Below are 13,560 nucleotides of genomic sequence, written 5' to 3'. Positions count from 1 at the left end.
GTATACAGTAAGTGCAGATACAGTGCAAGTTACTATAAGGGGGAGATTTACTAAAGTGAGAGTTTTAAAAATGAAGATGTTGCCCATAACAACCAATCAGATTCTACTTAACATTAAACTAGCACCTTCTAGAGCAGGGGTGGGCAATAAGCGGCCCTCCAGCTGCTGTTGAACTACAAATCTCAGCATGCCTTGCAACAGTTTTAGCATGGCCAAATAGCAAAACCGTGGCAGGGCATGCTGGGATGTGTAGTTTTACAACATCTGGGGGGCCGCTTACTGCCCAGCCCTAGTCAAGAAGATAATTGCTAGAATCTGATTGGTTGCTATGGGCAACATCTCCACTTCTAAAAAAACTCCTAAGGGCCGGATTCTATTAGAGGCGAAAAGCCGCAATCGGCGACAAGTTTTCGCCTGTTTCCGAAGTATCACTTTATTCAATTCCAAAATGTTGTCGCCTAGGTGATAACTCCATAGGCAAAAGCAGGCGAGAAAGTTTCTCCAAAAAAGGCAGGAGAAAAGATAGGCAACGTCCATATTATGGGGTACAAATGTTGGGACCTGGACATCCCCCCTAATGACTAATTTGCAAAAATAATTTATAAATGGTCTTAATTCACCCCAAAAAAGACATGTTGAAAAGTGTTAGAAAATGGGTCTAAAGTACTGGGACAGGTATTTTGGTGTGCTGTATGGATGGGGCAGGTATTTTGGGGTGCTGTATGGATGGGGCAGGTATTTTGGGGTGCTGTATGGATGGGGCAGGTATTTGGGGGGGCTGTATGGATGGGGCAGGTATTTTGGGGGGCTGTATGGATGGGACAGGTATTTTGGGGAACTGTATGGATGGGACAGGTATTTTGGGGTACTGTACGGATGGGGCAGGTATTTTGGGGGCTGTGTGGATGGTGCAGGTGTTTGGGGTGCTGTATGGATGGGGCAGGTATTTTGGGGTGCTGTATGGATGGGGCAGGTGTTTGGGGGGCTATATGGATGGGGCAGGTGTTTAGGGTGCTGTATGGATGGGACAGGTATTTTGGGGTACTGTTTGGATGGGGCAGGTATTTTGGGGGTTGTATGGATGGTGCAGTTTGGGGGGCTGTATGGATGGTGTAGGTGTTTGGGGTGCTGTATGGATGGGACAGGTATTTTGAGGGGCTGTATGGATGGGACAGGTATTCTGGGGTGCTGTATGAATGGTGCAGGTGTTTGGGGGTCTGTATAGATGGGACAGGTATTTTGGGGTGCTGTATAGAGGGTGCAGGTGTTTGGGGGGCTGTATAGATGGGACAGGTATTTTGGGGGGCTGTATGGATGGGACAGGTATTTTGAGGACTGTATGGATGGGACAGGTATTTTGGGGGGCTGTATGGATGGGGCAGGTATTTTGGGGGGCTGTATGGATGGGGCAGGTATTTTGGGGGGCTGTATGAATGGGGCAGGTATTTTGGGGTGCTGTATGGATGGGGCATGTATTTTGGAGTGCTGTATGGATGGGGCAGGTGTTTTGGGGTGCTGTATGGATGGGGCGGGTATTTTGGGGTGCTGTATGGATGGGCAGGTATTTTGGGGGGCTGTATGAATGGGGCAGGTATTTTGGGGTTCTGTATGGATGGGGCATGTATTTTGGAGTGCTGTATGCTTTCCATCATTTTACCACACTTATGCAAATATGCATATAACAGCCCTTTGACTCAATTTAAGTACCCTAATTACTTTTATTAGGGTTGTTAATACATTTCTATATTGATTCCCTGGGTGAGTTAAGGTGCATACACACACAATGATTTTTTGAACGATTATCGATAACGATATCGTTCAATCGTTGTAAAAATTGTTCACTTTCTGAGTTAAAACGATGAATGATTATCGTTCATGCGCATTCACGTTTGTAGTTCAGTCAGACTGACCAACTCAACAATTTTTAGTAAGGGAATATGGAAAAATCATTTGTAGTTCAAAAAAATCGTTCATTACATTTAGTAAATGAACGATTTTAGCAAATGATTTTCATTCATTTTTCCCTTGAAAAAATGAACGAAAATCGTTTACTAAAATCACTCATTTACTAAATCGTTGTGTGTGTATACAGCTTTAGGCTTTATTGGGGGTACAGTGATATCCCCCCCAAAAAACAGACCTTTTTGCCAGTTCCGCTATTTGCTGCATTCACCAATATTAATTTTTGCCTGTTTTACAACTGAATAAGGCGAAAAGCTGGTGGGCGCATTGAGTAAGCAGGCGAAAACTTTGCCTCAAAACACACGAATGAGGTGAAAACATAGCGCTTTTCATGGATCTCGGCTTTTTGCGGCTAATTGAATCCGGCCCTGTGTCTGCAAAGAGTATGAACACATTGGTCTATATATCATCCCATCAGTGTATCATCCCATCATTGCATCATCCCACCAATGTATCATCCCATCAATGTATCATCCCACCAATGTATCATCCCACCAATGTATCATCCCATCAATGCATCCCATTATTGCATCATCCCATCAATGTTTCATCCCATTATTGCATCATCCCATCAGTGTATAATCCCATCAATGTATCATCCCATCATTGAATCATCCCATCAATGTATCATTCCATCAATGTATCATCCTATCACTGTATCATCCCATCACTGTATCATCCCATCATTGTATCATCCCATCGTTGCATCATCCCATCATTGTATCATCCCATCATTGTATCATCCCATCATTGTATCATCCCATCGATGCATCATCCCATCATTGTATCATCCCATCATTGTATCATCCCATCAATGCATCATCCCATCATTGTATCATCCCATCAGTGTATCATCCCATCAGTGTATCATCCCATCAGTGTATCATCCCATCAGTGTATCATCCCATCAGTGTATCATCCCATCATTGTATCATCCTTTCATTGCATCATCCCATCATTGTACCATCCCATCATTGCATCATCCCACCAATGTATCATCTCCTCATTGTATCATCCCATCATGTATCATCCCATCAATATATCATCCCATCATTGTATCATTCCATCTTTATATCAACCCATTAATGTATCGTTCCATCATTATATCAACCCATTAATGTATCATCCCATCAATGTATCTTCTCCTCATTGTATCATCCCATCAATGTATCATCCCATCAATATATCATCCCATCATTGTATCATTCCATCTTTATATCAACCCATTAATGTATCGTTCCATCATTATATCAACCCATTAATGTATCATCCCATCAATGTTTCATCCCATCATTGTATCATCCCACCAATGTATCGTCCCATCATTGTATTGTTCCATCATTATATCAGCCCATTAATGTATCATTCCATCATTATTTCAACCCATTAATTTATCGTCCCATCATTGTATCATCCCATCATTGTATCATCTTATCAATGTATCATCCCATCATTGTATCGTCCCATCAATGCATCATCCCATCATTGTATCATCCCATCAGTGTATCATCCCATCAGTGCATCATCCCATCAATGTATCGTCCCATCATGGTATCGTTCCATAATTGTATCGTCCCATCAGTGTATCATCCCATCAGTGTATCATCCCATCATTGTATCGTCCCATCATTGCATCGTCCCATCATTGCATCGTCCCATCATTGCATCGTCCCATCATTGCATCGTCCCATCATTGCATCGTCCCATCATTGCATCGTCCCATCATTGCATCGTCCCATCATTGCATCGTCCCATCATTGCATCGTCCCATCATTGTATCATCCCATCAGTGCATCATCCCACCAATGTATCATCCCACCAATGTATCATCCCACCAATGTATCATCCCACCAATGTATCGTCCCACCAATGTATCGTCCCACCAATGTATCGTCCCATCATGGTATCGTCCGATCATTGTATTGTCCCATCAATTTATCGTCCCATCATTGTATTGTCTCATCAATGTATCGTCCCATCAATGTATCATCCCATCAATGTATCGTCCCATCATGGTATCGTCCCATCAGTGTATCATCCCATCATTGTATCGTCCTATTAATGTATCATCCCATCATTGTATCATCCCATCATTGTATCATCCTATCAATGTATCATCCCATCAATGTATCATCCCATCATTGTATCGTCTCATCAATGTATCGTCCCATCATTGTATCGTCCCATCAATTTATCGTCCCATCATTGTATCGTCCCATCATTGTATCGTCCCATCATTGTATCGTCCCATCATTGTATCGTCCCATCATTGTATCGTCCCATCATTGTATCGTCCCATCATTGTATCGTCCCATCATTGTATCGTCCCATCATTGCATCGTCCCATCATTGCATCGTCCCATCATTGTATAGTCCCATTAATGTATCGTCCCATTGTATCGTCCCATCATTGTATCGTCCCATCAAACGCTCTGCCAAGACCCAATGACCTTGATACTCTGCTCATCCCACAGAGCCAAAGATCTGGATCTGGAGGACCAGCAGGGGCGGCTAGAGCAGAAACTGCGAGAGAAGATGATGAATGACCGTAAGTTACATGTACATGCATTATTGTTACTTTTACATGTATTATTGTTACATTTTTTAGCTGCAGAATAGCTCATGATAAATAGATAAGTATATATCACATTGTCACGGCTGCCGACACTTGAGAGAGGCAGGCCTACTAGGCACAATAAACTGGGGTGGTCTTAGGAATGACCTTTCCATGAAACTCGGTAGTACAGGATAAAAGTAAAATATAATTTATTCACAAAAGAATTCTAATCAGTAAGGTCTCATATAAAGTCTCAAGCAGCACAGAGGTTCATATATGCAATAATAAGTATAGGAGAGAATCCCCAAATATATATGCAGTCTTTAACACAGAAGAACTAACGTGGTAGAGAACCCTGAGTCCAGTATGAGGCTAACACCTCAGGATGGCATTGAGGACCTTGGCCAGGGTAGAACCTTGTAGTAATGGAAATCCAGAGCAGAGCGGGCCCTGCAGAATAATATAGTTCCGGGACAGGGCCGAGACCTGCGGTGCAGTGAGAGATGAAGCAAACTTGAGCCTTGTGGTATAATGAAGACGGAGCAGGGTTGAACCCTGTAAGGCGATAAAATTCCAGAACAGAATTGAGCCCTGCAATGTGGCTAGAGTACGGAGCGGAGTTGAGCCCCGTGATGCGGAGAAAACTATAGCAGGGTTGAGCCCTGTGGTGCGGCTAGGGTTCGGAGCGGGGTTGAGCCCCATGATACAGAGAAGATTGTAGCAGGGTTGAGCCCTGAGATCCATCATAACCTCCAGTCTGGAGTATCCAGACCTCAAGTATAATATTTATACCCCTCTAGTGGGTATAGTATATGGCAGAGGTTCCTAAACTGGGGCCACGGGGCACTTGCAGGGGTGCTATGGTCTGGTGGTCCAGGACCACATAAAATTTTCTTCTTCCTCCACTAGGGGGCACATGGATGACACCGGGTATAGCCTGGAGAGGAGAGTCTGGGCTCCGAATAGTTAATGAATTTATCCACAATCCCAGGCTCCTCTCCTCCATACCCTGCCCCCAGCCAAAGGCCATCAGTTTGAGTTTGGTGTCAGCAGGAGCTGGGCACCATTTTCAGGGGGGGGGGGGGGGGGGGTCTGTGTTAGAAGATTCCCGCTTTGTTTTATTTATTTATTTAATTTTATTTTATTTAAACTTTAGTTTTTTTTACTAAGAGTGGACAGTGTAAGGCGTCCTATCGGATGTGCCCACTGCCGCTCCAGCGCCGGTGGCCACAGCAATGGCGACTGGGTCAGTGACTTCAGCCAACAGAATCTCCAGAACACCCATAGCCGCAAGCTGCAGCCGGCGCTCACCGGGGACACAGGTAAGACGGCTCCCTGCATGCAGGTTCGTGGCTCTTACTGACGCAGCAGGAGACTTCCCACTAGATCACCATGGATTGTTTTTTGGAACAGGGGTTGCTTAATAGCAGCGGCGGCCATATCCCTGGGGTTATACCAGACGGGGGAGGCGGGCACTTCCCTGTAGCCACTCCCCCAACCCTGGGGCGCTCTTTCCCTCCGCGGCCAGTAATCCTCAGGCACATCCTCTCCTGCTAGATGCTGGGCGGCCATTTTAGCACATTGCCTGCCTCAGCGTTGGAGAGAGAAGCAGAGCTGCAGTCTCCTCTCAGAGTCCGCTCCGCTCACTAGAGTCATCGCTCCTTCCTGCTACTAAAGGCTGGTTTGTTGAGCTTCTGAGCCCACTTCCTGCATTGAGTGGTCTGCGTGTGTGTAAGTAAGTGCACTTTTCCTGTGTCCCTGTACCTGCTGTGGTTACTGGTCACTGGGGGAACATCCCTGGCACAGGTGAGTACAGTATGTGTGTGTATGTATGTATATATATAGATATATATATATATATATACTGACACTACCTAAAGATATTTTGCTTTACACCTCACTTATTTTGGTGTGTACTAAGGAGGTAGGCGCTATAGTATTGCGCACTTGTGCTTGGGCATCAAGGCTAACTATGGTAATTTCACAGTTTGTATACCACATGACCGTTACAGCACCACCAGTCCCTGTACCACAGCTTCCCATGGCAGAGCCACCCTGGTTGCAGACTTTTGCACACTCAGTATAGCGGTTGGCTCAGATGTCCACGTCCTTTCAGCAAATGTTTGATAAGGATAGGGCTCCTAGAAGTAGGCCTGCTCTATGCGAAGGCTCCACTCTGTTATCAAGCGGAGGTTCGGATTCAGAGATGTCATCAGAGGGCAAGGCTAGTGCTTCCATTACCGCAAATGTGGAGACGTCTTCTGTCCCAGACGAGGCTATGTCCCCAGTAGAAGTAGAGCAGTAAAATCTATTCAACTAGTGGAGGACGCGGAGCAAACTCCTAGATCCAAGGCACCTGTTTTTAAGAGACAGATAAAGACAGTGACTAAAGCTGTTGGCCGCTGGGCAGACGCTTTGGAGGAAGGACTTAACTCTGGTGTGCAGAGAGGTGACTTGGTTACTATGGTTGCACACGTTAGAGAAGCGGCTTCTTATCTCTCCGAAGCAGCTATAGATTCAGGAATTTTAACTTCTAAAGTTTTAGCTTCTGCAGTTGAGGCCAGAGGAACCCTCTAGCTGCGCATCTGGAAGGCGGACATGAAATCCAAGAAGGCCCTAGAAGCCCTTCCTTATTCAGGTGATGTTCTGTTCAGTCCAGAATTGGACAACATAGTGGCCACTTTGGCAGCATCTAAATCTGCTTTCTTGCCATCTGTCACTACCCCGAGACCTAAGGCTTCAGTATCTCGTTCCTTTCATCCACAGGGCCAAAGCCAGAGGTCAGCTATTTCCCAGAAGCCAGGGTTCGGCCTCTATGAGCTCCAAGCCCAGAGGTAAGCAACCCTGGTCCACTAGACATCCAGCAGACAAGCCTGCCACATGATGGGGCGGGCCTCCTCCTGGGGACCTCGGCGTGCGAGGACGGCTTTTTCTCTTTTTGGCAGTGTGGATGCAGACAACTACAGACGCTTTGGTCAGAAATGTCGTATCTCAGGGCTACGCTCTCACTTTTTGCCAGCGTCCGCTTTCCAGGTTCTTTTCCACCGGCCTTCCTACACAGCCAGAAAAGGCAGAAGATCTCGAGGCTTCTAATCATGTCCTCATGGTCTCAGGGGTCGTCATTCCTGTTCCCCTGCCCCAGAGAGGGTTAGGCTTTTACGCCAATCTATTTCTGTTTCAGAAGCCGGACGGCTCTTTTCGACACATTCTCAATTTGAAACACCTGAATTAATTTCTCCAGATTGCCAAATTCCACATGGAGTCCCTAAGGTCCATCATTCTAGAGTTGGAACCTGGTAACTTTATGGCATCATTGGATATCCAGGATGCTTATTTACATATACCTATATGAACATGTTACCATCACTTCCTCAGGTCTGCAGTACAATCATTATCAGTTTCAGGTGTTGCCCTTTGGTCTGCCCACAGCCCCTTGTGTGTTCACGAAGGTCATGGCTGTAATGGCTGCACCTCATCGTCGCAGGGGCGTCAGAATTAGACCATACCTGGATGACTTACTTCTATTGGCCCAGTCTCCAACAGTTCTCATAGATCATATTTATTTGACACTGGAGGTTCTACAGTCCCACAGCTGAATAATGAATTGGACGAAATCCACACTATCTCCGTCCCAGGAGATGCTCCACCTCGGAGCCTTGTTGGATTCCAGAGCTCAGATAATCCTTCTCCTTCCGGACAACATCTTGACCTGACAAGCCATAATATGCACCTTTGTCAGTCAGCGTTGGGTGTCCATACACTCGTGCATGCAGATTCTGGGGTCATTAGGTTCAACGTTCAACATGGTAGAGTACGGTCAATTCCAACCCGGCCTCTCCAAAGAGTCATTCTAAAGCGATATATCAAGTATCGCCCGAATCTCAAGGCTCAGACTCTCATTCTTCCCCTACTGTGGTGGCTCCAGCACTCACATCTGGACAAAGGTCGCCCCTTTTGGATCCAGGTCTGGGCCCTACTTACCACCGATGCAAGCCTTCAGGGGCCTTTCAGGGCCATTGGACACGTCAGGAGAGCCAGCTTTCCATCAACATCCTGGAACTGTGCCGTGTACAGGGCTCTGTTTCAGGCACAGCACCTCCTTCAGGAACGTCCGGTGAAGATATTGTTTCACAATGCAACTACGGTGGCCTACATAAACCACCAGGGCAGCACTTGCAGTCAGGGAGCCTTGCAGGAAGTCAGCCGAATTCTTCGTTGGGCGAAACGTCATCTTCCAGCACTGAACGCAAGTTCACTGCTGATTGCAAATTCCTGGTTATTGGGAATCTGCACGAGTGTGCAGAATGGATCCTGTGTAGTCACTCACAAACCCTTGAATGCTTCTGTCTGACTGATAGGCAGAGGCATTTAAGGGGCGATGCGGGGGCTGCCACCGTTTCCGGAAACGGGGTCATATACACCCTGTTTTCTGGGAGTGGCTAGCCAAGTATCTGCATTGATCAAAGCAGTGTCCTGGGCTCGCAAGCAGGCCAGCTAAGGCTTGCTCAGCTGGACGGAGGCCCGGTGCCGTCCACCATCGCAACCATCGATAACGGATGGTCGTGATGGTGATCCCAGTCTGCAACCTCCGTCGCAGTGCTGGGATTGCAAATGCAACAGGGGGTATCATACGCCTCCTGCTGTATTTGCATAATCGCAAGGATCGCAATTGCAAAGCTGCTTGCGTGCAGGTTTGCAATTGCGATCCTTGCTGAATCAGGCTCAATGTTCGCTGTCTTCATCACAGTTGTTCAGAATTGGGAAGTGGGCTTCCTAAGTCGTCAGGACATCCATGCAGGCAAGTGGGCGCTGCATCCAGATGTCTTCCAGCTACTGGTCCGTTGTTAGGCCTGCCGGACATCGACATGATGGCGTCTCGTTACAACCATCTGCTTCCAAGATATTGCTCCTGGACCAGGGATCCAGAAGCTCTCTTGGTAGATACACTAGCGGTTCCTTGGACCTTCCCTCTGATTTATGTCTTCCCTCCGATCTCAATGATTCCTCAGATTCCTGTAAGTTCAAGCTGGAAAGAGGCACTCAGATCCTGGTGTCTCCAGATTGGCCTCAGCACGTGTGGTACATAGATCTCCTGGGCCTCTCCATATACGCCCCTCTGCATCTTCCCTTGAGGCTGGATCTTCTGTCTTGGTCCATGTTTTCATCCGGATCTGACCCGTCTCGCTTTGACGGGGTGGCTCTTGAGACATCCATCCTAAGAGTAGGGTCATTCAGACCATGCTGCAGGCTACGAAGCCTTCTTTGGCACGTATTTATCACCGGGTTTAGCGGACCTATTTTTTCTTGGTGTGTGACTTGGGGTCTTGACCCCAGGTCTTTCCGCTTTCTCCATCTCCTTTCCTTTCTGCAGATAGGTCTAGATTTGGGCCTCCGGATCTTGTCCTTGAAGGTCCAGGTTTCAGCCTTGTCTGGTCTCTTTCAAAAGCAGATGGCTCTGCTGCAATAAGTGCCAACCAGGGAGCTCTCCGTGTTCCGCCACCGTTTGTGTCTCCTGTGGCTCCCTAGGACCTGTCTTTAGTTCTCCAAGCTCTCCAGTCGGCTCCATTTGAGCTATTACAGACGATGGACTTGCGCTGGCTCACGTGGAAAAATGTTTTTCTGCTGGCCATTGCATCGGCCTGGAGGGTGTCGGGTTTTGAGCTCCATATCTTATCACTTCCCGTTCCTTGTTTTCCATTCAAAAAGGCTTTGCTGCGGACTTGCCTGGGCTACCTTCCCAAGGTGGTATCCCGCTTCCACATTAATCAGGAGATTGTGGTACCTGTGTTACAGATGGCAGATTCTTCTCAGACAGAAACTTCCTTGTATATGGTAAGGGCTCTCCTGCTTTACATCAAGAGGACGTCTCATGTGACGTTTGTCTGTTTGTCTCATGTGACGTTCATAAGAGGGGCTGGCCGGCTACTAAGTAGACCTTGGCCTGCTGGCTCCTCTTTACCATTCGCCAAGCTTATTCCTTGGTGAACCTTTCTACCCCTGCCGGGGTGATTCCCCATTCCACCATGTCAGTGGGGACTTCCTGGGCAGCACACTGTGGAGCTTCTACAGAACAGCTCATATCTTTATCAGGTTTAATGCTTTTATACTTTTGCGTCCTCGGACGCCACCATTGGGCATTCTGTGCTCACTGCAGCTCAGGAGCGTCCCCGCTCATAAGAGATAGCTTTGTGACGTCCCAGTGTCATTCATGTGTGCCCCCTAGCGGAGGAAGAAGAAACGGAGACTTATGTTCTTACCTGTTAAGTCTTTTTCTTCAACTCCATAGGGGGCACAGGGCGCCCATCCTGAAGCACCTGTCTGCCGGGGGGTGTTTCCTTGGTGATGGGTCCGGCTGTACTTTCCATGGTTTTGTAAGTATGCTGTATGTATGCCGCCCTTCCTTCATTCTCCTTTGCCTCATTCCTGACGTCGGCTTGCAAACTAAACTGATGGCCTCTGGCTGGGGACAGGGTATAGAGGAGAGGAGTCTGGGCTTGTCAGTAATTTAATTAAATATTTGGTGCCCATAATCTCCTCTCCAGGCTGCACCCAGTGTCATACCTGTGCCCCCTATGGAGTCAAAGAAAAAGACTAAACAGGTAAGAACATAAGTCTTCTTATTTATGGTCCATATGATAGGCAAAACTAGGGCTAGTGGCTGCCAATCATGCAATATGTGGTCACACAGAAGCGCTGTCCACCACCAAGTAACTGACCCTAAGGGTGACACTTAAGCACAAGTTACTTTATTATTGCTGACTTTTTCAATGAGAAACTTTTGGCCTAGAGGTGGATAAAATACTGCTACTCTAGGATGCTGTAATTCCAGAGAGTTTGATATCCCCTGGTATATGGGATAGCACACTCCCTGCTGTATATTATACAATTATTAGGAGGCATTGAGGTGTTCTGTGACCGTATGAAAGGTCTGAGGTGATGTCTAATATCTAGAACAATGTTCAACAGGTGAAGTAATATTCCTTATAATATACTGGTTCATCTCATAAACATTAAAGTGATGACATCAGATCTCACCAATGTACAAGTGATGACATCAGAACTCAGCAGTTTATAACAGATGACAGCAGATCTCACCAATGTGTAAGTGATGACATCAGAACTCAGCAGTTTATAATAATGACATCAGATCTCACCAATGTACAAGTGATGACTTTCTGGTTATACAGATATTATTTACATCAATGTATACATTTATTCTATTATTCACTTGTGTATAATAAATGTTATTTATGACCTTAGTTAGCTGTTTCCCATGTTGGACGCTTCATATAGTGAGACACTTACATTAGCCGTGCCTGGCAGACTTTGCCAATAAGCAGCAGCCACCGCTGGGGAACTCAGGGCGAGTGCAGGTGATAACAGTGAGTGACAATGTAATGAGACCCTCTGGGCGGATACAGTGCAGGGCTGTGGGGACTACACTGTTAGGGCCGTATGTAATAGCCAGAGAGATGCAGGCGGGGGCGCCATTCTGGTTTAAAACCATCCTGATTTTGCCCTTTTAAATTATAGCCGCTTTAGAAATAGGGACAGACCCGCTGTAATGGCACCAGCGCCTGCGTATTGTAGGCTCTTGTATAAGGCCCCTAGTCTGCTAAGGTAGGGTTTAGAGAGTCTGATGATTTTCCCCACAGTGCAGTCACAGTATTATGCAGACCATTGTTATGCAGACCATTGTTATGCAGACCATTGTTATGCAGACCATTGTTATGCAGACCATTGTTATGCAGACCATTGTTATGCAGACCATTACTCAGACATATGATTTATCTCCTAGCGGCACTGAAAAACGAGGAGGATATCGCAGAGGAGGCGGCCATACTCGCCGAGATGATGAGAGTCATCGAACACAGGGATCAGCTTGTGACTCGCATCGAGGAACAAAGACTCCAAGAGACCTCGGAACATAGAGACCTGGGGGATATTTCTCTGCCCCTGGACTGCCAGCTGAGAATGGGCGTAATAAACAACCTGAGGATTATTTAATTATAAAAACACTTTCATTGGAAGTCGTGCAAACATGACGCAACCTTTATGCATTTTAATGCAAAACGTGACAGTGTTTTATTTAAGTAACCAAACAATACTCCTGTGACATTGTGCGCCTGGGTCATGACCCGGATTGAAGAGGTAACAATGTACCAGTGCCGGTATGGTCGCCCAGACCCGGGTGTTGTCATCTGGCCCATCTCCACTCCACAAAGTACATGTCACTTCTCTATTCATTCATTTACAGTATTCAGGAGGAGAACTTAATGCGTTCATTACTAATATCCAGCACAAAGATCAAGGAAACTCTAGGAGCAATGACACAGGACTCAGTAATGGTCCTAGAGGAATAAATAATGTTTATACTAAGTATACACTGTACAGGTATAGTATATGTGTACATTATACGCTGTACAGGTGTATATATATATATATATATACACACACTACGCACAGCCTGTGCAGCTGGGATCTGTAACTTGTACACTGTAAGGGGGTATATATATATTTATATAGAGACACTACACACAACCCGTGCAGCTGGGATTTGTACCTTGTACGCTGTACAGGTGTGTGTGTGTGTGTGTGTGTGTATATATGTATATATATATATATATATATATATACATACACATAAACACTAGGCACAGTCCATGCGCTGATTTCATGACGATATGCCTAGTGTCCCATTTACTAAGCTGAATTATGAAGCAGAGCTGCACGAGGTCGCTGATGTATTTAAACATTTTGCGGAACAGTCAGATTACGTTACAGAGGAGGCTTATATGGTATACGTAGAGGTTGTTGGAAGTTAGGAGAATTCTTCCAGGGTTTTTATATTTTTTATAGATCCTGACACTAAGGGGTAAATTTACTAAGATTCGAGTCTGATCCAGTTTTTTTTTTTTTTTTTTCGATTTGCATCGTCGCAACTCGGGTGATTTTTCCGTTTTTAAACTGGCAAATTTACTAAGAAGTGAGTTTAGCTGAAAGTGAGTTTTCCGATGGTGAAGCAGATGGAGATTTCTCCC

The 13,560-nt window shown here is 46.0% G+C and overlaps 1 protein-coding gene across 1 annotated transcript in view; it reads left to right on the top strand.

Annotated features, from left to right (window-relative positions):
* The window catches only part of LOC148517326 (F-actin-monooxygenase MICAL2-like), a 122,822-nt gene extending 109,929 nt beyond the window's left edge, over positions 1-12,893 (top strand). Inside the window, exons 11-12 of the mRNA XM_088478837.1 lie at positions 4,437-4,510; positions 12,318-12,893. Of these exons, the coding sequence (XP_088334963.1) occupies positions 4,437-4,510; positions 12,318-12,526 (283 nt within the window). The 3' untranslated portion in view covers positions 12,527-12,893. The remainder of the gene's footprint in view (positions 1-4,436; positions 4,511-12,317) is intronic.
* Positions 12,894-13,560: the final 667 nt, after the last annotated feature.

Source organism: Taudactylus pleione, unplaced genomic scaffold (assembly GCF_031769625.1).
Source record: "Taudactylus pleione unplaced genomic scaffold, aTauple2 ptg000221l, whole genome shotgun sequence".
Classification (NCBI taxonomy): Eukaryota; Metazoa; Chordata; class Amphibia; order Anura; family Myobatrachidae; genus Taudactylus; species Taudactylus pleione.
This window is presented reverse-complemented; position numbering and strand designations above follow the sequence as displayed.